Genomic DNA, 24892 nt, shown 5'->3' with positions numbered 1-24892 from the left:
GCCACAGAAAAGTTTGATCTCTCACGCCCCTGATTAAAATCCTTCAATGGCTTTCCACTGTCCTAGACAAAGTCCAAATTCCATAGCCAGGCAAAAAAGATCCTCAGAGTTGGGCCCAGCCTTCCTCTCCAGCCTCCTCTGGCCTCTTTTTTCCCTATCGGCCACTCCCCAACTCTCACTCCAAACTCAGGCTGTAGAGAAGAGCTTTCACAGACCCTGAAACAACACTCCCACTGCCCACCACCAGGCCTCCGTATTGGCTCTACCCTCCACCAGCCACATCCTTTCTTCCCTCTACAGCCCTCACCCCTCAGCTCAGCTCTGGTCACTTTTTTTTTTTTTTTTTTAAGATTTATGTATTTATTTAGAGAGACAGGAAGAGCATGAGCGAGAAGGGCAGAGGGAGAGAGAGAGAGAAAAAAATCTCAGGCCAACTCCATGCTGAGTGAAGTGGGGCTCCATCCCATGACCCTGACTGAGATCAGGACTTGAGCCAAAACCAAGTGTCACCCAGGTGCCCCAGCCCTGGTCCATTTTAATCATCTTCAGGTCTTAGCCTTGCAATCTTGGAATTTCATCCTGACCACGCTCTCTCTCTCACCAACCCCATGCAACACACGGTTTGAGTTTTCTGTGTATTTCCATAGTTCCTTGCCCTTCTTTCATTATATATATGCATGAACTATGGACCACAGACAACAGAGTCTGGCCCTACGCCGCTCAAGTTCAAAACCTCACTCTGCGACATAGTAGCCAAGACCCTTGGCAAATTACTTGAACTTTCCAAGCCTCCGTTTCTTCATTTGTTGTCAAGGTACCTACTTCATTGTCTTGTGAGGTTAATGAATTTCTTTGAGATTAAATGAATTCATACATTGAAAGGTATATGGTAAGAACTGTGTGAACTCTACATGACAGACAAAAGTGTATGCTATTATTCTTTCTGTATATATCATACGACACCATGGCCCGGACTACAAGCTGTAGGACAGTGAAGGACACTGTCTTCGGGGGAAGACACCACACACACATTTGTTGATTGGATGGTAGTGCCTCCTTCTAATATCTTCCATTGTCCCACACTGCCTCACAGTGGTTGCCATGACTAGCGAGAGGAAAAGTACCACACAACTTGTTCTAGTGGGAATTATTAATTACCATCAGCACGAGCAGGAATTTCTTCATTATCTTCTAACTAAAGAAGCAGATGAAAGAAGATATACAAATGGCCAACTAACATATAAAAAGATGCTCAGCATCATTAGTCATTAGGGAAATGTGAACCAAAAGCACAGTGAGATACCACTTCATATCCCCTAGGAAAGCGAGAATAAAAAAGAAAATCGCAGTTGTTGGGGGAGAATGTGGAGAACTAGGACCACTCATCCATTGTCAATGGGAGTATAAAATGATGAAGCTGCATTGGAAAACAGTTTGGCAGTTCCTCAAAAAGTTACCCAGTCACCATAGGACCCAGCAAGTCTACTCCTGGGTATAGATCCAAAGGAAAGAAAAGCACATATCCACACAAAACCCTACACACAAATGTTCATTGGCCAAAAAGTATAAGCAATACAAATGACCCACAACTGATGAATGGATAAACAATATACGTACAGTCATACCATGGAATGTTACACACCATTAAAAAGGAATGGGGTACTGGTACATGCTACAACATGGATGAACCCTGAAAATATTATGCTGAAAGAAGCCAGATACAAATCACTACAAATTATAGGATTCCATATAGAGATAGAAAGTAGATCAGTGTTTGCCTAGGGCTGGGGTGGGGGAGGTGACCTAATGGGTCCAGCCTTTCTTTTTTGGAGTGATGAGAATGTTCTAGAATTAGACAGCGGTGATGGCTGCACAAATCTATGAATATAAAAAACCACCAAATCGTATGCTTTAAATGGGTGAATTGTATGGTATGTGAATTATATCTCAGTAAAGTTGTTAAAAATAAAAAGAAACTACTGAAACAACAGAAAAAAGGACCATTTTTAAGCATTTGCCTATGTACCAGTTTGCATGCTAAACTGCTTTTGTATATTCATTGTCCGAAATTCCAAAAAAGGCAAGAGAGGCTATAAGTACTTTTTAAAAGATGACTTATGGAATGAGCCTGCACAGCCTAGGGCAGAGGCTCAACAAATTGTTCTCTTTGCCTAGGCTGGTGATTCACTGAGAGAAGTGCAGGCACAGACCTGGGTTTGTAACAAAGCCTTGGGTAGGAGAGCGGACTGTAGGTTGGAGGAAAAGGTCTCTTAACCCTAAAGCTCCACTGGAGAGAAGCTGCGAACAAGTTGGGAACAAGTACTGCGATCTCAGGTCAGAGATGAGGGGGGGAATCCTCTGCATGGTTCAAGGCCCCAGGGCAAAGCTGAGGGACCTGCCCACACCCAGTGGCCAAATATGAAGGGCAGTAGTACCTTCGAGCACAGACCCTGAACTTGGACTGTCAGGGTTTTCAGTCGGATTCCATTTAATCAAGTTTCTTAGCCTCAGTGGCCTCAAGTGACCTCACTGGTAAAATAATAGTCCCCACCTAAAAGATCTGTTGTGAGAAATGAATGAGTTCATTGTACAGAAAGCACTTAGAACTATCCTGGCACATTGTAATAGCTCCATAAATGTTAACGGCTGCTATCACCAGCTCATCGTCACCATTACCACCACCATCATCATCTACAGTGAGACGCATCATCTGATTCAACGAGCCTGTCTGTCTAAAGGCCAGGAAAGGGAGGTGGCAGACAGACATCAACATTTACTCTTGGGGTGGAGGTCTATTTGCAGAGGGGCCACTTTACACCCATTTCACGTTGCGTGAATCCGCCGGAAGGACAGGAAGTTCCAGGCTCTCTGCGCCAGGTCCTATCCCAAACTCCAGGACCAGGCCGGCGGACCAGGGAAGCGTAAGGCTCGGTAGGCTCACCCCACCGCGGAGAGGTTTAGGGTCGCTGGGCTTTTGGGGAGAAGGGGGAGAGGAGGAGAAGGAGGAGGAGGAGGAGCGCGGGATTCGCGGGGCGGAGCCGGGGGAGGTCCGTCGGGAGGGAAAGGCCTGTCCGGAGAGAGAGAAGCGGGAGAGCGGGCGCTGCTGCCTCAGAGGCCCGGCCGGGCGTCTGGGGCGCGGTACCTGGAGTCGAACTTCTGGCCGTCGGGGAATGTCCCCACGTAGTGGTAACGCACGAAGTCGCCGCTGCGCACGGTGCGCGGGCACTCGTCGGGCACGAAGCGCCGCTCGATCTGCAGCTCCGTGTCGAGGCCCAGGCCTGCCACCGGCGCCGCCTGCCCCGTCACCCAGAGCAGTAGCAGCAGCAGCGGCGGCGGCGGGGGTCGCCAGCCCCGGGTCCTGAACGCCATCAGGGGCGTCGAGGAGAGCAGCGAGGGGCGGGCGCGGGGCGCGACGTGGAGCCGGCAAGGGCGTGCGGAACTCGGGCGGCGAGGGTCGGAGCTGGGCGCGCCGCGGCGTTTGCAAACGTGGAAAAGACTGCCGGCCCTCCCCGGGCGGCAGCCGCCACCCCCTCTCTCACCCCCCGCCCCCCACCCCCCGGCCACATCCAGCGAGGGGAGGAGCCGCAGCCGCGCGCCTGGGCTGGCCTGCCTCGCCCCGCGCCGCCCGGGCCCTGCCCGGCCCTGCCCTGCCCAGCCCTGCTTAGCGAGCGGGCCCGCCAGGGGAAGCCGGCTGGCAGCTTCAGAGGGAACCTGTCCTCGAGGGAGAAATCGTGAACTCCTCGGGACGGGGCTTCGGCCCAAAGTTGAAAAAGGAAAAGCGTTTACCAACCAGGCCAAGTGGCCGGCCTCCGCCTGTCCCTGGAGACTCTCCAGATTTAGCGCCACCAGAGGCTCCTACGTGGCCGCGGGTCGAATTACTGCTGGCTGCTTTGAGTAGGGAGGGAAACTTAGATTATTATGTTTTTTTAACTTAGTTGCAAGAATGAATTCTACATTCTTCAGGGGGTTTTTGTTTTTTGTTTTTGTTTTCAGGATAATACTTAAAGAGAAAGGGAGAGGCGTGTATTCTGAAACTCCCCTGATAGCTTTCCAGAGAGGGGTTTAAGTTACTGTGACTGTTCCCCAAGCCATTAGCGGATGGACTGTGAGCTAGTACTTAATAGCAAAGTAATAGCAAAGATTGTGCATGGTCCCACACACGTGACTAAGCTAGGTAGGACTTCACAGTAAAGATCCAGAAACCCCAAGAAATTCTTTTGAGTACTTAAACGAATTCTTAGCTTAGAATTGGTTGCTCTTATTTATTAAAATCTTGAACTAATGAAAGCAAATCACCAAGGCTTTCTCAGCTTTTCTGGGAAGCAAACTATCCCTATACTAAAACCTGGCAAACACGGGGAGAGAGAGAGAGAGAAAAACTGGGCACCAATCTAATTTATAAATATAACTACAAAAATAATAAAATGTGAGCAAATTTGTTTGTTTTTATGCAGAAAGGCGTTTTTATTATAGCACGGGACAGGACCCATAGGTAGAAAGAATTGCTGGTCGAGATTCTTAAAATTGCAAGTGAGAGAAACCCAACTCACCTGGTTACTGCGTAGAAGTATATCCTAAGGTTTTCAGATTATTTGATGGCTTGCTATAAGGTCACTGGTTTTGGTTGGAGAACATCTGGTTCCCCCCCCCTTTTATCTTTTCCTTCTTCTTTCTTCCTTCTTTTCTTTTACTTTAGGGGCATAGCTTGGTCAACAACAAAGCCTTTTGAGAATGGGAGGAACGATTCTGGTTCAGCTTGGTTGATCTGAGACCCTTAGATTTACTTACTTAGATTTATTTACTTAGATTTGCATTGTGGAGTCGTCCAACTTGGGTTTGGGGTGGTTAGGCACTGGAGTCTGGCCAGGCATCCCTCTGTTTATTGAATCTCAAGGTTTCTTCATGTGATTTCTCCTCATGAGTTAATTTGGGCTTCCTCACAGTATGGTGGCTTCAGGGCAATGGAACAGCTTACATTCCTGAAGGCTTTAGGAGGAAATATTTCAAGAGAACGATGTGGAAACTATATCATCTTTTCTGATCTAATCTTAAAAATAATGAGGCATCACTTCCTAGTAATGAAAGTAACTGTCCATTACTTTCTACTGGTTACAATAAAATCACTAAGGTTGGTCTAGATTCAAGGAAAGAGGCATAGAGCCCAACTCTCTATGGGAGGAGTATCAAGATCATTTGTAGAAAACAAATGAGAGATATTATTGCAGGGGACTTGGATAATGCCATTTGCCACAATAACTAAAGTCATAAGATATTAGATTACAAATTGCAATGTCAAGTTACTAATTTACCGGAGGAGACCCACCGTTCCACTCACCCCATTACTCAGATCTGAGAAAAACAGCACTCTCCTCATATTAGGATCTGGTATAATACACTTTCAGGTTGGTGCTGGGTGAGAATGGAATCAGCACAGAGGCTGGTGAGTCTTGAAAGGTATTTCCTTTAAGATGGGGCCAAAATTTGCAGCATTATTTACTACAACCAAGATATGGAAACAACCTGTGTCCATCCATTGATGAATGGATAAAGAATTGAAATATTATTCAGCCATAAAAAGGAATGAAATCTTGCCATTTTTGACATGAATGGGCATAGAAGGTATTATGCGAAGTGCAATAAGTCAGACAGAAAAAGACAATACCATGATTTCATTAACATGTGGAAACTAGAAGAAAAAACAAAGCAATAGAAACAGTTTCATAGAGAACAAATTGGTGGATGCTACAGGGGTGGGGGGGGATGTGTGAGATAGGTGAAGGGGATTAAGAGGCACAAACTTCCAGCTATAAAATAAATAAGTCACAAGGAAGAAAAATGCATCACAGGGAATATAGTCAATCATATTGTCGTAACTTTGCATGGTGACAGATGGTAACTACACATATCAAGGTAAACATTTCTTAATGTATATAAATGTTGAATCGTTATGTTGTACACCTGAAACTAATGCTGTATGTCAACTACACTTCAATTAAAGAAGAAAAGATGGGGCTAGGGTTGGTCAAATTTATGCCTCATTCTCAATGGTGCATATTTCTCTAGTGTTCAGAACACTCGTGTGTTTATATAATTTGTGTCTTCAGCAGACAATGCTAGACAAACACCATCTATATTTTTCCCTGGTTCTCCTTTTTTAGATTATATAGACAATCTTGTTTCTGTAATACAATTAAGTCACATTTTCTGTTTCTCAATCATATCTTCCTTAGACTATATTCTCCTTGACTAGATGAAAACATCTTGCAAGATATTTACAGGCCACTTATTGGCGCAACAACTGGATTAGTTCATGCAACAGTTCCCTTTCAAAGGGAAACCAGATTTCCAAGCTCTGGGACACGTCAGTGTAACACGTGTTTCTGTTCATAGCCTTTGTGTGTTGGTTCATTTGGATTTTTTCTAATAAATATGAAGGAGGTCCATATATATATATATATATATATATATATATATATAATGTAAGAACTTCCTTAGGGAAAGTATTTTTTTTTTTAAGATTTTATTTATTTATTTATTTATTTGACAGGTAGAGATCACAAGTAGGCAGAGAGGCAGGCAGAGAGGGAGAGAGGGAAGCAAGCTCCCCACTGAGCAGAGAGCCCGATGTGGGGCTCGATCCCAGGACTCCAAGATCATGACCTGAGCCGAAGGCAGCGGCCTAACCCACTGAACCACCCAGGCGCCCCATATTTTAAGTATTACATACAGAATGCCACATTTGAGGGGAATATTCCCTATCCTGTTACTTTTGCTTCCTTTGTGGTTTCCTCCATTATGTTAAAGCTAAAATACTGAGCGGAACTTCACATATCAGATGCATTTACAAAATACAACCTAGTTAAGCACTTTTAACAATTCGCAGCCTGGCAACATGACTTATACTGCGACATCCTTGGGCATGTTATTTAACTCTCTCGGCCTCTTTATCTATAAAAGAAGGGTAATACATACGGGTAATAACAACGCTTAGTAAGTTTTTAAAGATTAAATCAACTTTTCTTACTGGCTCAGCTCAATGACGAGCGCATAAAAAGCGCTCAGTGTCTACAGCCTTCCGTGCAGCACCCAAACCTTGTCAAGATAGACAGCAGGCTGGCTCTGTCTTAACCAAGCGCTGGAAAATCAGAGAATTTCTCTGAGGTGTCTCGCTTTCTTCAATGCTGGGTGAATCCCAGCACCAAGTAGCACAGCCAGTGTCTAGCCAGGGGGGCTGCAAAGCCTCCGGATTCGGGTCCCCAGGTGCTCCTAGGGGAGGGGCGCGCGCGAGGGGGCGGGGCTCCCCGGCTGTCCCGCAGGCCTCCACCGCCCCGCTCGCGGCCGCCGCCAGGGGGCGCGCTCCGATCCCGGTCGGCCTAGCGGCTGGGGCCGGGAGCTCCCAGCGCGGACTTAGGGCCACTACACGGGAGGCGGCGGGGAGGCCTGACGGGAGGTGGGGACCACGAGGCTTCGGCGGGGACAACGGGCTCTACTCGGGCGGGCGGCAGGAGGGGGCGCTGCGGGGCGGCAGGCCGCGGCGTGAAGGAAGCGCCGTCTTCGCCGCCTGAGCCGCCTGAGGGGCGCCGCCGGGCCACCTCGCCGGGCGGGCCGCGATGTTGTCCCGGCCGGGCCGCGACGATGCAGGGGCCGGGGGTGTGCGGCGGCCGCGGGAGCCGGCCGAGCAGGAGCTGCAGCGGCGCCGGGAGCAGAAGCGGCGGCGGCACGACGCGCAGCAGCTGCAGCAGCTCAAGCACCTGGAGTCCTTGTGAGTTCCCGCCGCCCCCGCTCCTCCGAGAGGCGCTGGGTCGCGGTGAGCCGGCGCCGCGGGGGCGCGGGAGGCTGGATTCCCGGGGACCCGTGCGGCGCTGGCGCCCGGACTTGCAGTCGCGCCTCCGCGGGGAGGGAAGGGCCGTTCCCCCGGCGAGCCGAGCGGCCTGGCCCTGCAGGGGAGCTCGGGCTTTATTCCCCGCCCGAGATCGTGCGGCCGCGGCTCTGCATGGAGCTGAGGACCGTGCGGCACTCCGTGGTCGCTGGGTGGGGAATTGGGGACTGAACACGCGGCAGGTGCGGTGAGCGCTGCCGTCCTGCCCTTTCAGGGTGATCGGTTCACGGGGCCCGCCGGGCACCGGATAAACCCCCCATTCTCTTCATCTGCCGCTGAGAAGGAAGAGAACACGCCGTCCTCTACCGTTAGTGCGGTGGGGAGGGGAGGGCTGGAGAATGGGGTGACGGACCTGTCCCTAAAGATCCCAAAGACGGAAGAGTGGAGACTTGTTCTCTTTAGTCCTGAGGGCTTTTACCAGCAAGAAGGGTGGGGGCTACAAAGAGGCCAATTCCAGCTCAGCCAAAAGAATTAGGACCAGAGTCTCCTGGGGTTGCTGGTCAGCATGGCCGGACCGAAAGGGGCGCGGTGCGCCCCCAGCTCCAGCGGGATCAGGGAGAGAGTCTGGAAGCCGCGGGAGGAGGGCGGATTGGAAAGGAGAACTGAAACCTCAGGTGGGAGGTGGAGTCATGACCTTCCGGTTCTTTTCTGTGATTCTGTCTTTCTGTAGTTAGCTGGCAGACTTGTAAGATTGGTGCTCACGGAGTTCTTCCATACATACTTCGATTCTGTTTCAGGCACTTGCATTACCTAAGCTAAGATGATGATGTAAGGAATAGTCCGCAAAGGACTCAGATTCTTTATAATTAACCTGGGAGCTTTGACACAAAATGCATTGCACTGTTGGAGGCTGGCCTGCTCTTTTCAGTGTGACCCTTGAGCCATCAACTACCTTCCTTTATATTTGTGAAAACAGTTGTAAATGGGATTTTTTAGGGAATGTGATTGCTAAAGATTTCACAATGTGTAGTTCCATCACACTCCTTTTCATCTTGGCAATAACAATTACATATTTTTCAGGAATTTGGATTTCTGTTTAATTGGCCATATGTTGTTTTTGTACAACTCCTGTGGCTCATAGGATGTATTACTGGATTATTGGATTCATAGACTACTACCAAACTCCCTTTGGTCTCTGTGCATAAGCCATGGCATCAGTATTTTAAATGAATGGCTGCAGATGAACTATATCATTTCTCCAATTTGTGCAGATTTCCATTGTTCTCCTAGATTATGTCACCATGTTGTGTTGGAAAATATTTTAAGCATTTGCTTTGGAAAATCACTGTACCACACCTAAGAAGCTAAATCTATTCATGCCTAGTTGTTTACTATGTAGTCTTCATGGGGCAGATCCTCCTCAGCTCAGAAAAACTCCAGATTAGAGACTCATGGCATTTGTTATTTACTCCCTGCCAAGCTGTTTTCTTCCACCTCTGTTGCCCCACATCTTGGCCTCTGTGATGCTAGTGCTCCAGTCCGGAGGTGCCTTATAAGGTTCTTGAGAGCATGGACTTGTCTTCAGCAAAGGACTGAAGCCAGCATTGTGAAGTGTGTGGGATAAGTCAGTTGCCCAAAGTATACAGTGAGAATAAATCATAATTCAAACTAAAGGTTTTTACCTCCAAAGCCCATGAGGTTTCTACCCTGCCTCACTTTCCTTCTGCAGGATTCACATTAACACTGATTTAAAACTGAAAAATTCTCTTGCTAGAATTCTACCTACTCCAAGAAGTTAGATTATTTCCTTGTATCAGGACAATTATAAAGATGTATTGTCATTTCTGAGAGCAGTTTATTTTATTTTATCTGTCAGAGAGAGAGTGTGTGTGTACATGCACAAGCGGGGCTGGGGAGGGCAGCAGGCAGAAAAAGAAGCAGGGCCCCTGCTGAGCAAGGACCCTGGGATCATGATCTGAGTCGAAGGCAGATGCCTAACCAACTGAGCCACCCAGGTATCCTGAGAGCAGTTTTCATTTTATATGTTTTTTGGATTTAACTAGTTATATCCTTATGCCCTTAGTTCTCCCTTCTAGTACCTAACAACATGCCTAGCACAATATTTGATTACTTCTACAAGGAGTAAGCTTTTATATGGAATCTTTAATACTACCTGAATATCAAATTTAGTTTTGCTTATTGTACCTGCTCCTTTTTTCTAGTAGGAAAATATCAAGTTAGGGCTAGAATGGAAGTTATATTCCTCAAACTATTACAGAAATAGCATTGATTATTAAAACAGAAATCTAGCATGTATAACTCTATAGCAGATATGAACTCTTATTTTTTTTTTAAAGATTTTATTTATTTATTTATTTGACAGAGAGAGATCACAAGTAGGCAGAGAGGCAGGCAGAGAGAGAGAGAGGAGGAAGCAGGCTCCCCGCTGAGCAGAGAGCCCGATGCGGGACTGGATCCCGGGATGGGAGATCATGACCTGAGCCAAAGGCAGCAGCCCAACCCACTGAGCCACCCAGGTGCCCCCAGATACGAACTCTTAATAGCATATTTTTGGCTCCATTTTTCTTTCTTAGTCCCAAGTTACCTTAGTTTTTCTTTCAGAAATATATTAACCTGTGTTTATACAGACAGAGCTGTAATGTAGTTACCACTGATTTCATTTTCTTTTGCAATTAAAAAGCATTTTGCAAGTTAATGCATGTAGATTTGAATAGAATGAAAAACAAAGATCTCTTCCATTTATTATCCTTAGTTCCTTTCCCTAGGGGCAAGCATGTAATTAGTTTCTTTGCTGTCCTTTAGAGGTACCTAAAAGGTATGTATCTGTGTGGCCATATATAGTCTCTTTCTTCCCATGCACACAAATAGAAGCTCACCAAATACATTGTTTTGTTCCATATCTCCTCCCCCCACTTTTTTTTTTTTAATTTAAACTATTATGGAGCTTGCCCCATGTCAATATATAATTCACTTTTTAAAGATTTATTGATGTGTATCTGTTCATAAATGTAAATCTGTTCATTATAGATCACCTAATTACTCACCCTTGCTTCACCATCTGGGTGCAGCAATGTTGAATCTCTCACATTTCCAAGTTTCTAGAATCTTTTTTCACAATTTTAAGCCAGCTGCTATGCCCAGATGTCCTCAGTAAAATGTTCTTTGTGGGGGTGCTAAATGGACCCAGGATGTTTGGTTATCACGTTTCTTTTTTTCATTCTTATTTTCCTTCATGGTCCCATACGCATTCACAGTTAAAAGCCAAATAAACACCCACGTGGTGTATGTTCTAGCTAGAAATGGGTCAGCACTGAAAAGTGAACATGAGCGTTTCGTACTAATTATCCAGATTTGGAGTCCAGAAGCCTTTTGGGGCAATTCTGGCAGAGTAATGGGAAGTGAAAATGAATTGGTTGCATAGGCATGTTGTATATGTTCCCTTGGCGGGGGTGGTCTGAGAGCTCAAAGGAAAAGTCCATTCCCTGCTTACTCTAGCAGCATTCTTGCTGCATGCTGCCTGTCATCAGGCACTGGGCAAGGGTCCTGGACCCTGGGTCCAGCAAGGCTGTCAGAGAGCTGAGGAGCAGATGGCTCACATCAGGCAGGGTGGTGGGCAGGATTTGAACCAGGAGCTGCAGGGAAATGGGAGAGGAAGCCTCTAGGACAGATCAACTCCATTTCCTTCCCTTCCAACAGGCCCTCCTGCCTCCCCTGCTCATGCTGCCCCCAACCAAGTTAGAAAAGACTTCTTAACCTCCTCCCCCATACACCTCTTCAGTGTTGAGTAAGTGGATGTTTTGCTAGGTAAATAACCTGAGAGCTGTGATAGTTTGGAATCATGATTAGCTCACAGGTCTTCTTGGACATTTCCCCTGCGATCTCCTGCTTTCTCTTCTTCAACAATAAAGTCACTGTGCTCCGACACCTAGTTATTACCTCAGTGAATTTCAGCTCTGGATCTCTGCAGGATGTGGTGTAGCATCAGTTTATTTATATGGGATATCTGACTGCTGGGTATATTTTATTAACTGCTTTCGATTTAATGTACTTTTAAGGTTTTACTAAAAATATCCTTTTTATTTTGGCCTGCAGTTGCTTTTTGCTCACTAAAATGTGTTACATTCCTGTTAACATGATTGATGATTTTTTTTCTTTTCATTTCTAGTTATGAAAAACCTCCTCCTGGGCTTATCAAGGTCAGTGTGAAGTTTGTGCCTTTGGTCATCCTCTTAGACATATTTGACTCCGTGCTCAGGCTCAGTAACTTGTTATGAAAACTTGTTGCATGTGATTTTGAACGTCCTTTTATGGAACCCTGCTTCTTCCTGCAGATGCCAGTCGGTTCATACACTTTGGGCTTTCTGTGTGCAGCCTGTGCCTTTGTAGAAATGTAACCAACCATGTGTCTGTTCCCTAAGAAACAGTGGCAGGCCCACATGTTCCTCAGTGATCAGACCCCTTCTCCCTCCCTCTCTCTCGCTGTGGCTCCATCTTCTCACAGCTGTGCTCCTTCTCTGACTTGCTGCTGGTTTTCTGAGTATCATTAGCTCAGAGAACAGTAGTCTCTGGGGAAACTGGAAGGTCTCCTGGTCCAGCCCCTAGTGCAGGACACCCCCCTGTCCACCTCCACCCCTGGCAGCACCTGGCCCTAGAGTTCAGTCTCTCTGCAGAAGGAAGACCTAGAGGGCTCGGTGGAGGCCAGAACAGCTTTCTGCTTGCTCACATTCAATGAAAAGAAAAGATTGTTACAAAACCTTCTTCCATTTTAAATTTAATATTCATGGGAACTGAAAACAATCAGATGGTTAAAAAAAAAAAAGCACCTTAGTTGTGTAACGAAGTTATTTGGTGGTAAAACACACTTCTTAAATACAGCAGATATGAGATTATAAAATGTAACAGTGGTTTCCAAGGGATAATAATTGTTTTTAGTTTAACATGTTATTTTTATTATTTTAGAAAATCTTGTTTAATTCTGTACTTTGCTTTATTCCACAAGGCCTTTAAGGTAGCAGAAAAATTTGTGATCTGAATCTAATTTTTGTGATCTAGAATCAGGATTTGGAGCTCACAAATCATTCTTAAGTGAACGATACTAGTAATATCATGTTTAATCATTTTCATGACATAGTTCTTCTGGTACATTTATTTCTGTTTTTTTCTGTCAGGTATAATTTGTCTTTCTTTCTAGTACTTGAGAGGGTGGCTTAGGATGACATGGGCATGTCTAGCCCATGAGAAAGCCAGGCAGTGCTGTGTTCTGAAGCAGGTAGGAGAGAATTCCTGGGCGTTTTTGCCATGTCGTGTACATGCTGTTTCATTTTTCAGGAAGATGAGACTAAGCCAGAAGACTGTATACCAGATGTACCAGGCAATGAACATGCCAGGGAATTTCTGGCTCATGCACCAACGAAAGGACTTTGGATGCCACTGGGGAAAGAAGTCAAAGTTATGCAGTGTGAGTACAGGAGAGTTGCAAGTAACACTCTTCTGTACACGCAAGTTATACACCACGATTTACAAAGCGTGTTTACTTTTTTGTTGTTGCTATTTAATTTGTTCTCACCGCAGCCCTGTTAAGTCAAGGCATAATCTCTGTTTTATAGTTAAGGAAGCCGATCTGCATATGTGTTAGTAGTCTGAGGTAAGAGGTAGAGGAGAGCTTTAACTCCGGAGCTTCTAACTCCAAGGGCAGTCAGTGGTCGCCACAGGACCATAGCTGCCTTTGGAGTTCACTCTTCGGCAATACTCCAGTAACAAAAAGGATATTCCGTAGTAGAAATGCCAGGAAAGACAAGGGATGTATTGAAAGGCAGGTCTCTTTTGGGTCTTGCATCATCATTCACCACCACACCCCCGCATCAGTGGTGTTAAAGTTTCAACCATGTAACCTGAAAAGAGCTGTGAGCCCAGAGGGTGGGTCCACAACGGTGTGTTGTTCATGCATACCCCCACCCCACCAGGGCCACAACACTTTTCATCTAGCATAAGATGGTATTTGAAGAAAGGGTACTGCTACCTTTTAAAGACATTTGTTTGTCCAAAGATTCTTCATACACATAATTAAAATAGTTTCCAGTCTCTTTTTCTCCATTTCCATTTATAGTTTTTTTTTACTTGGTTATTTTGATATTTATCTTCATATGTCTAAGATCACATATTTATTGATTTTTCAGATTTAGGTGTTATTTGTTGACATTGTACAATGGAAGATGAGCATTTAGCTCTCTCCTGGTCTTACCACACACATCTACCCTTATTATATCACATCTTCCCAAAATGGTTTTTTCATAATTTTGGTTAGATAAGTCTTCGATTTTTATTTCATTATGATAATATCCAGAGCTGAATCATATAGTAAACTGATTACTTTTCATTTCATGCATCCTGAAGACTTCCCTCCTTTCCCCTGGATTAATGGTTGTCTTGTTTTTTGGTATTTGTGTGTGCATGTGTGCGTTTTGTTTTATTCTGTTATTGTTTTTGGCTTCCATGTACTGATTTTTACTCCAGTTGTTCTAAAGGTTCAGTCTTAAGACCTTCACATGCTTAAAGCATTCTGTTAATTTCATCCTCTGACAATGGTTGCTCCCATGCTTGTCATCCAGAGATCTCCCTTCACTTTGGGTTTTGAATTGAATGTTTGCGTCCCTGTACAAATTCATATGTTGAAGCCCTAATCCCCAGTGGGATGGTATTTGGAGATGGGGTCTTTGGGTAGTGAATAGGATTAGATGAGTGATGAGGATGCCTCCGATGATGTGATTAGTCCCTCTTAAGAAGAGACCAGAGAGCTTACTGTCTCCAGTGTGAGGACACGCTATGAGAGGACACAGCTGTCTACAAGTAGTAGAGTAATCATGAGAAAACAATCTTGTTGGCATCCAAATTGGAGATTTCCAGTGTCCAGCACTGTGAGAAAATAAATTCCTATTTTGTGTTAGGGGGACCCTGAATTAAGACACCATCTTAGTGTCTTGGTGTCAAGCTAAGTTTCCCTTAGCTTCTTTCCTCTGTTGAATCTTCTGTTTCCTGTATGTTGAGTCATCTTTTTTGTTATGATCTCTTGTTATGCTGGAGCCAAGACCATTAAATGGGGAAAGGACAGTCTTTCTTAAAAAAAAAAAAAAAAAAAAGAATAGTTATTCCCATGCAAAAGAATGAGTTGGACCCTTATCTGATACCATATACAAAATTTAACCTTAAGTGGATCAAAGACAAGTGTAAGACCTAAAACTATAAAGTCTCTTAGAAGAAAACATAGGGCAAAGCTGTACAAAATTGGATTTGGCAGTGATTTCTTGGATCAAACACCAAAGGTACAAGCAACAACCAAAAAAAGGGACAAATTTGACTTCAAAATTTTGTGAATAAAAACATTATCAATAGAGTAAAAAGGCAGCTTTCAGAATGGGAGAAAATATTTGCAAATCATATCTCATAAAGGATTATATCTATAATATATAGAGAACTCCTAAAAACAATGAAGAGACAATCTGATTAAAATTTGGTAAAGGACTTGAATAGACATTTCTTTCTCTAAAGAAGGCATATAGATATCCAGTAAGCTCATGAAACGATTCTCAGTATCAGTAATCATTAAGGAAATACAAATCAAATCTATAGCGAAATATCACCTCATACCCATTAGGATGAGTACTAATCAAAAAAACAGAATGTAACAGATGTTGGCACATGGACACAGCCTTCTAGCTTCCCAGGATTGTGTCAGAATTTTTGAAAGCCCTCTATGGACATCCCACTCCCCAGATCTTTTACATTTTTAGCTGGGTTCCTGTTTATCAAATGATATCACAGCCATTGGCAACTGTGATGTTAAACAATTCCAGGTGGTTGTTTTCAACAAATATCCTGAGGGATTGGGCTCTAGGAAGAGCCGAATGACTGGTTACATAGCAACAACATGCTGTCAGTGTGGCTCTGTGCTCTGGGATTAGGGTTTTTTGGGGGGCTCGTAACCTGGTCTTACCCCCTTGAGGGTTGAGGACTCTTGCTTTTCATAGCTGTCATGGTTGCAAGGCTGTTGGTTTTTAAGATTATTATGGAGATCAGGAGAGAGGGCTGGGAGTAGGTCTGGTTAAAATGCCAGAAATCCTGCTGTTCTTACCAAACTTCACTAGCTTTTCTTGAATGAATGCTCCTCAGATTGTGGCAAACCTTTGGTTAATTTCTAGAGTTTCAAATAAGTTGATTTGGGCAAGTTTACAACTATTTCCAGTGCTTTTATAGAGGTTGTCACTTGGGCATTCTTGAAGTGCTTCCTGGCTTGTTCCTTTTGAAAAGAATCTTCTTCATTGTCATTTTTATGGGATGTCAGGAAGAGAATTAAAGCAAGTAAAGATGTGTTTAGTTTGTCATCTTTACTTGGAAATCTACAGGTTTGTGGTTTTTTGTTTTTTTTTTAAAGTTTGAAAACCACTGCTCTGTTTTATGAGGTGGTTACTCACATTATTTATTTTAGAGAATGGGAATGAGCATGGTTAAGTGGGGGAAGAGAGGGGCAGAAGGATAAAATCTTGAAGCAGACTACCTGCTAGCCCAGAGCCCTACCCAGGGCTTGATTTTACAACACATGAGCTCATGACCTGAGCCAAAACCAAGAGTCAGATGCTTAACAAACTGTACCACTCACGTGCCTCCATTTCAACTACCATTTTATCGTTATTTGCATTGACTTGGAAAATAAGTGTCTGGATTGGGACCAGAGCCAGTTTTACTCACTTCTAATTTTCAAGGGCCTGCAGGGGACATAATGATGTGTTGATATGGTCATATAATTTTGTGAAATTTGCCAAGGCAAGATATTTTTTTTCCCTAAAGAACCCCCACCATAATTTAAACTCAGGCCCCACAAAATTTTGACTCATCCCAAATGGGATAAAAGACACACGTACATGTACATCCTTTCATTGATTTTACTGATTGTGGTGTTATCTAGAACAGTGGTTCTCAAACTTTAATATGTCTATGAATCACCAACTAATCTTAAAATTCTTGTGTGTTTCCGCATTTCTGGGATGGGTCTAACACTATGCATTTCTAACAGTCTCCCGTGTGTTGCTGATTTTACTTGCCCATGACTGCATTTTGAATAACAAGAATCACCTTTCCTTTAACAGTAACAGAATTCTGAACACCAAGAACTTTGATTTGAAGGAGTATAATCCTTCTTTTTTTTTTTTTTATTTATTTGTCAGAGAGAGAGAGGGAGAGCGAGCGAGCACAGGCAGACAGAATGGCAGGCAGAGGCAGAAGCAGGCTCCCTGCCGAGCAAGGAGCCCGGTGTGGGACTCGATCCCAGGACGCTGGGATCATGACCTGAGCCGAAGGCAGCTGCTTAACCAACTGAGCCACCCAGGCATCCCTGAAGGAGTATAATCCTTCTTTCCTGAACTTTAAATGTCTGGGGAGTTAAAGACAGGGACAGTTCAGAGGCAATCAACAAAGAATCTCCAGATTTCATTCTTTTTTAATGGTTTCCTGTATCCAACCCTCAAAATTAAAAGGGAATATCCCTTCTCTTTCACTTCATACTTTGAGTACCTGTCAGCACGGAGCAAACCTGGCTGATCTTACTCCTGTTTCTTGCTTCCTAACTTCCTTGGTTGGAGTTCCTTAATGTCCAAAAACAGGGTCTCACTTAGCTTACCACTCATATGACTTCCTGATTGCCTCAAATCCAGATGGTTTTGAGAGGATGAAAACAGGTGAGGGAAGTAACAAGGATCTCACCCATTCCTGCTTTTTTCACCACTTCATTTTTCCCACATCAATGCCTGATGCCAAGTCTGTAGTCACTGAAATTCCATGAAGGTATGTGTTTCCCTCTTTTGCCCAGGAATGTGTGTGTGCATTTTCTTATTATGCCTCCTCCCAGTTCCTCATCAGGGCCGTCTTCTAATAATAAACCTTTTTACAAAGGACAGGTTCACCTGTTCAGCAGATGAGGCTCTATTAGAGTGCTAATGGAATTAACATTGTAAGATAATTTCTGATTTGTTTTAATTACAGGTGAGGGATTTTTTTTGTAGTTATTTACTCAATCAGAGAAAGAAGCTATTTGCTCTAGTGTCTAAAAATGTAAATGAGAATCAAGAGTCTCTTGATGAATAGAAGAGACCTCCCCTTTGAAAAATACTATAAGCTACAGCCTAAAAACAATTTCACTCTATAGTACTTTTACATTGGATTACTTAATACCTATCTGGTGAGGTGATATTTATTCCTAAAGCTACATGAATAAAGATTATTTGGGGAAGCAGTTAGTTTCCCTTTATTTCCTAGGATCTTACATGGTTTATCCACTCATTGCATTTGCTTTTAGAATTGGAGTTTAATGAAGAAAAACTTTAAGACGATCTACTGATACTTCATCTTGATTAAATGAAATTGTTATCTTACAGACATATTTCCCTTTTTCCTTTGTTTTTAGGTTGGCGGTGTAAACAGTATGGTCACCGAACAGGCGACAAAGAATGCCCTTTTTTTATCAAAGGCAACCAGAAGTTAGAACAGTTCAGAGTAGTAAGTAGAACCCAACCTTGTCAATTTACATTTCCCAGAAATAGTGGATATTAATGAAACAGGCAGTAATCAGTGAACTGGAAGTTCACGTAAAATACATTCGCAGAAGCTTTTTCGCCAGAGTATCTGGTGTTGACTACATCTCTTATTAAATTACATTTGTGTGTCAGTTAACAAAAAACTAACTTTTTATTAAAGTGTTATTTGTTTATACTTTGGGAATGATTCTTTTTCTAAAGCAGACTTTGTTAATTACTCAATCACTTGTTTTAACTTATATAAAAACTCATGTTTCATGAATTTTCATGAGGGTTTTCATTTCCCAGTCTTTAAAGACTAGATGTCTTTAAGTTATAAGCTAGAAGGGCACCTGGGTGGCTCAGTGGGTTGAGCCTCTGCCTTCGGCTCAGGTCATGATCTCAGGGTCCTGGGATCAAGCCCTGCATTGGGCTCTCTGCTTGGCAGGGAGCCTGCTTCCCTCTCTCTCTCTCTGCCTGCTTGTGATCTCTGTCAAATAAACAAATTAAATTTAATTTAAATAAATAAATTATAAGCTAGAAGTGTTATATAAATTGTATATGCTCTTCAGTTGACAGTAAAATAGTATATCATTCCCTTACTTTATTTTAATAATGTCTAATATACTGAGATTATCAGCATATATCAAACTGGGGCCAACATTCACTAAAGTTTTTAAGACATTTAAAACATTGTGGGGAGGGGCACCTGGGTGGCTCAGTGGGTTAAAGCCTCTGCCTTCAGCTCAGGTCATGATCCCAGAGTCCTGGGATCGAGTCCCACATTGGGCTCTCTGCTCGGCAGTGAGCCTGCTTCCTCCTCTCTCTCTGCCTACCTCTCTGCCTACTTGTGATCTTTGTCTGTCAAATAAATAATACAAATTAAAAAAAAAAACAAAACATTGTGGGGAGGGGTGCCTGGGTGGCTCAGTAGTGTAAAGCCTCTGCCTTCAGCTTGGGTCATGGTCCTGGGGTTCTGGGATCGAGCCCCGCATCAGGCTCTCTGCTCGGTGTCCTCCTCCTCTCTGCCTCCTTATGATCTCTGTCTGTCAAATACATAAATAAAATCTTTTAAAAAAAATATTGTGGGGCAACGGGGTGGCTCAGTTTGTTAAGCATCTGCCTTCAGCTCAGATCGTGATCCCAGGATCCTGGAATTGAGCCTCACATCAGTCTCCCTGCTCAGCGGAGAGTCTGCTTCTCCCTTTCCTTCTGCCCCTCCCCCAGCTCATGCTCTCTCTCTCTTTCTCAAATAAATAAACTCTTTTTAAAAAAAGACATTTAAAACATTATGGCTTTAATTATCTGAATTTATTGAATATTAATTATTTAATAATTATTTAATAATCTGAAATTATTTAATAACCTAGGTGGAATGCCAGTTTTTATAGATACTATGTAAAATACAGTTTGGTGATAAATCTCAAAAACTTTGAAGATAATTGTATTTTTTTTGGCTCAGAATTCCCATTTAAGAAATTTAAGGATATAAGAGAAAAATCAATATGTACATAACTGTTTATGAATAAGGATATGTATATATAAGGATAATTCTTACAATTTATGATTAAAACAATGGAAACAAAAGAAAAATGGTAAACTTAATAGTCCAACATATCAACATAAATTTCTGTAAATGCAGATTACTTAGTCATTAGAAATTACTATTTACATATTTTGAGATTTTATTTTTAAGTAATCTACACCCAGCCAGGGGCTGGAACTCACAACCCTGAAATCAAGAGTTGCACACTTTATTGACTGAGCCAGCCAGGTACCGCAGGAATTATGTTTTAGAGGACATAATGTCAGGCACCTGGGTGGCTCAGTTGGTTAAGCATCTGCCTTCAGCTCAGATATGATCCCAGGGTCCTGAAATCTAGCCCCACATCTAGCTGCCTGCTCACTGGGGAGTCTGCTTCTCCCTACACCCTGCTTGTGCTTTCTCTCTCACTCTCAAATAAATAAATGAAATCTTAAAAAAAAAGACGTAATGTCATGGGAAAATACAAAGACATAAGTGAAAAACAATAGAGTTGTGTATATAAGAGAATTATAGTTTTTCATAAATTACTAATAATGATTGAAAGAAAGAGATCAAATGTTAATAGTACCTCCCCAGGAAAGGAGGTAATAGGGTCTTTTTAAAAGATTATTTACTTCAAGAGAGAGAAAGAGAGTGTGTGTACATGTGCACACAAGTTGGGGGAGGGATAGGGGAAAATTTTCACGCATACTCCCTACTGAGTGCGGAGCCCAATGTGGGGTTCAATCTCATAACCCATGAGATCATGACCTGAGCAGAAACCAACTGACTGAGCCACCCAAATGCCCCAGTGGGTTTTAGTTTGTCTTGCAGGGCTTGAACACTCAACCTCGAGATCAATACCTAAGCTGAGATTTTTTTTTCTTTTTTTTTTTTTTTAGATTTAGGGTTGGATACTTAACCAACTGAGCCACCCAGGTGCCCCACTTGTTTGTTTTTTTTTAAAGATTTCATTTATTTATTTGACAGAGAGAGACAGCAAGAGAGAGAATACAAGCAGGGGGAGTGGGAGAGGGAGAAGTATGTTCTTATGTTCTTTATGTTCTTATAAAGGATATTTCAATTATAATCTATATTTTTCTAATTAGAAAGTCCTTTGTCACAGCCCTCAGCAGGTTTGCAGTGATAATAACCCTTAGGGAGGATTAGAACATGTTAAATATAAAATTATACCAAATAGGAAAAAAAAATAGTTTCAGTCAAATATGGATTTAATTTTTATTTAACTGATAATGCATGGAACCTAACGCAACCTTAACCTTTTCTCATCCTCAAGGCACATGAAGGTCCCACGTATGACATCATACGAGAGAATAAAAGACATGAAAAGGATGTAAGGTGAGATGGCCCCGGTGCTAACAATACCCCCTAAAGTCTGAAATTATATAAAGTTGGAAACAACCGTTCTAGTATTAGATGAGTGGTTTGGTAATTATGGTACTTCAACTGTGAACTATTTGGAAGGCAGGAGTCATCACAGGAAAGGCCAGTGGGTAGGGAACCTGTAGGCCAGCTTCATTCCGCTTGGGTTAGCTTAAAGCAGTGGACTTGGTCCTGCCTGCTCACACCTGATAGTTGATGTTGACAGTTGTAACTTAATTTATCTTCTCCATGTCTTTACAGAGCTGAGCTATTCTTAAAAATTATCCTTAGAGGGGCGCCTTGGTGGCTCAGTGGATTAAAGCCTCTGCCTTTGGCTTAGGTCATGATCCTGGGGTCCTGGAATAGAGCCCCGCATCAGGCTCTCTGCTCAGCAGGGAGCTTGCTTCCTCCCCTCTCTCTGCCTGCCTCTCTGCCTACTTGTGATCTCTGTCTAATAAATAAATAAATCTTAAAAAAAAAAAATTATCCTTAGACCCGAATAAAGATAGGATGAAGAAAGTGGAGGGTTTGATTTTCCCCAACTAGTTAAATGGAGTTCTGATTGTTAAAGAGAGAGATTATCTAGATTATCAAGTGGCCAACTTGAGTGGTTGGGGGTGGTTGGGGGGTGCTAATGAAGGAAGGGAAGCATCTGTTTGTTTGCTTGTTTTAATATTTCTTTTTTTTTAAGATTTTATTTATTTATTTGACACACAGAGATCACAAGTAGGCAGAGAGGCAGGCAGAGAGAGAGGAGGAAGCAGGCTCCCTGCCGAGCAGAGAGCCCAATGCAAGCCTTGATCCCAGGACCCCGAGATCATGACCTGAGCCAAAGGCAGAGGCTTTAACCCACTGAGCCACCCAGGCACCTCGGGAAGCATCTGTTTAAAGTTATGTAGCAAGGACTGGAAAAAATGCAGAAATATTTAGGACAGTGAAAAAAATACAGAATGTCTTATACACTGGGTACAGTCCTGTCAAAGAGGCACCAGTATGGACAAGAATGGGGAAAACATGGATAAGAATGGGGAAAAATAAAAATACTGTCTTCAGTAAGGTGGTTATTCATGATGTTTTTTACCCTCACTGCTGCCCTTATATAATTTTTATCTAACTTTTTTTTTTAATTAAATATGTTCTTTGGTTAATCTTCTATGTGTAGGATACAGCAGTTGAAACAGTTACTAGAGGATTCTACCTCCGATGAGGATGGGAGCAGCTCCAGTCCCTCAGCAAGTAAAGAGAAACACAAGAAAAAGAAGAAGAAAGAAAAGCATAAGAAAAGGAAGAAGGAAAAGAAGAAGAAGAAAAAACGAAGGCATAAGTCTTCCAAGTCAAATGAGAGTTCAGACTCAGACTGAACACTCTAATATTCAACATTCTCTTCTCCCACATCAGACACTGCGGCCAAAGACCAGAGGCGTGCAATCCAGGAGGACTAGGAGAGCGGGGTATTTGGTGTCCCGCATGTGAATTCTCACCTGCCTTCCAGCAGAAATGTGACCCCAGGAGGGTGAGTTATACTTTTCTGGGCGCTAGCTCTGACAGCGGCTGATGTCAGGCAGGAGAGCTTTGTCCAGTGTTGTCCTCCTGTTGATCCCTGCAGTTTGTGATTCCTTCAAGCTGCCTCTGCCAGGGAGGTGGGACCGAGAGAATGAGTCTCTGAGGACCCTCCAGGTGCTGCTGCAGCCTTTCCTCCCCAGGGCGCTACTTAGTTCCCAGAGACTTCAGGTTTTTTCTCTGTATGCGAGGATAATAAAAGCTCGTTGTTTTATTTATTTAGAAAATATTCATTATTTTTTAATCATAATATACTTACACAGTCCAAATTTAAAAGGTTCATAAGGTTTGTTTAATGAGGAAAAATCCTCTTCTCTCTCCCAGCCACTCAGTTCCCTTCCCCCATGGCTAATGTTACCAGTTTCTTGTGAAGTCATCCAGAAATATTTTTATATCATGGAAAAAATGTTTTCTCTCTTTTTAACATACTATAAACATTTGTCTGCACAATTTCTTTTTCGTTTTTTAACTGAACAATATAAAGCATATTGGGCCTTCCTGTTCATAAACCCCTGGCATGATTGCTTGAGTTTTTGTTTGTTTTTTTTTTTAATAGTGAGATACACTGTAATAACATTGAAAAATCATGTAATTAACTTGCTTACATCTTATTGCTATTTTCCCATGACTATTATTATCTCCATAATAATAGATTCAGAAAAATTATAATGGTATAGAGATTATTATACTGGGTCAGCTACCCGCATCCCCATATACATCTTCATCCCGTTGGCTAAGCACAGCCCACCTGGGAACTTGTCCCTTTGCGCTGCAGCTTGCCTCGAGGCAGCTCAGTAGGTTGGGTAGGCCTGCAGCTTGGGGAGGGTGTCTGTTCTTGGCCATGCCAAAGCAGAGCCAGATCTTGCTCATGAGCAAGTGTCCTTCCCTCACCATTGTCTGTTGCTGCTTTCATCATTCTGGGTCCCAGGAACACATTATTCCTACTTTATGCCACTTTCCCTGGGGATTCCCCCTCTTTTTTTAATTTTAATTTTAATTTTTTAAAGATTTTATTTATTCAATAGTGAGCGTGTGTGCACTTGAGTGGGGGAAGGGCAGAGGTGAAGGAAGAAGCAGGCTGAGGAGGGAACCCCACGTTGGGGCCCATCTTAGGACCCTGGGATCATGACAGGCAGATGCTTACTGGACTGAGTCATGTAGGCATCTCGCCCCCTCTTTTTTTTTTTTTTTTTAAAGTTTTTATTTATTTATTTGACAGAGAGAGATTACAAGTAGGCAGAGAGGCAGGCAGAGAGAGAGGAGGAAGCAGGCTCCCCGCTGAGCAGAGAGCCTGATGTGGGACTCGATCCCAGGACCCTGAGATCATGACCTGAGCCGAAAGCAGCGGCTTAACCCACTGAGCCACCCAGGCGCCCCCCGCCCCCTCTTTAAAGTATACATGATGCAGGCCAGGTTGACTCTTTCTCCAGCTCTCTTCAGTTAGTGCTTCTAGTCTTGGCCTTAGAAAATTTATCTCAGTAACACAATTGGCCCAGATTGGAGTGGCCAGGATTTGTCAATACTGAAAATAATAAGTCCAGTAAATTCAGCCACCTACCCTTGGCATCCTAGCTCAACATGCAGCAGGAAATTCTCCTTGCAGGAATTTTCTTCCTCCTGCAGGAAACCCATTCATCATAAACATACTCAATGATAATACGGGAGAATAGTATAGATGATTGTCAAACTTATGGTGCAGCAAAATCACCTGGGGTGGTTGTTAAAACAGATTCCTGTGTCTTAACTCCTAGAATTTTAGAATTTCTGATTACTGGGTCTGGAGTGGACTGGACAATTTGCAGTTGTGACAAATGCCCAAATGATGCTGACACTGTTGGTCTGGGGGCCAGACTTAGAGAACGACTGCTCTAAATGTTAAACCTCTTCCAGGTTTGTTGTTGTTATTGTTATTGTTTTTAATTTAATTTTTTTCAGTGTAAACTTCTTCCTGAAGCCTTCCTCCACTTCTGCTTTAATTGAAATCTTGTGGTGCCCCTGGATGGCTCAGTCCATTAAGTGTCT

The 24892-nt window shown here is 43.2% G+C and overlaps 2 protein-coding genes across 4 annotated transcripts in view; one reads left to right on the top strand and one right to left on the bottom strand.

The window, feature by feature from the left end:
* Window positions 1-3498, bottom strand: part of FKBP9 (FKBP prolyl isomerase 9) — a 39989-nt gene extending 36491 nt beyond the window's left edge. Inside the window, exon 1 of one of the 2 annotated variants that reach the window (XR_006384293.1) lies at window positions 3143-3498. Coding sequence is in view for 1 of the 2 variants with exons in the window: in XM_044246337.1 (XP_044102272.1) it covers window positions 3143-3369 (227 nt within the window). In the remaining variant the exon portion in view is untranslated. The remainder of the gene's footprint in view (window positions 1-3142) is intronic. The other variant, XM_044246337.1, reaches the window with a different exon arrangement.
* Window positions 3499-7610: 4112 nt separating this feature from the next.
* LOC122904969 (retinitis pigmentosa 9 protein-like) overlaps window positions 7611-24892 on the top strand; it is a 31397-nt gene continuing 14115 nt past the window's right edge. The window contains exons 1-7 of one of the 2 annotated variants that reach the window (XM_044246343.1): window positions 7611-7762; window positions 12006-12036; window positions 13169-13298; window positions 18294-18385; window positions 21225-21286; window positions 22473-22823; window positions 24622-24679. In XM_044246343.1, coding sequence (XP_044102278.1) covers window positions 7611-7762; window positions 12006-12036; window positions 13169-13298; window positions 18294-18385; window positions 21225-21286; window positions 22473-22671 — 666 coding nt within the window. In that variant the 3' untranslated portion in view covers window positions 22672-22823; window positions 24622-24679. Of the gene's footprint in view, window positions 7763-12005; window positions 12037-13168; window positions 13299-18293; window positions 18386-21224; window positions 21287-22472; window positions 22824-24621; window positions 24680-24892 lie in introns of those variants that run through there. The other variant, XM_044246342.1, reaches the window with a different exon arrangement.

The sequence above is a fragment of the Neovison vison genome, chromosome 4 (assembly GCF_020171115.1).
Source record: "Neovison vison isolate M4711 chromosome 4, ASM_NN_V1, whole genome shotgun sequence".
NCBI classification, from domain to species: domain Eukaryota; kingdom Metazoa; phylum Chordata; class Mammalia; order Carnivora; family Mustelidae; genus Neogale; species Neogale vison.
Note: the sequence above shows the minus strand (reverse complement) of the source record. Positions and strands in the feature narration are given on the sequence as shown.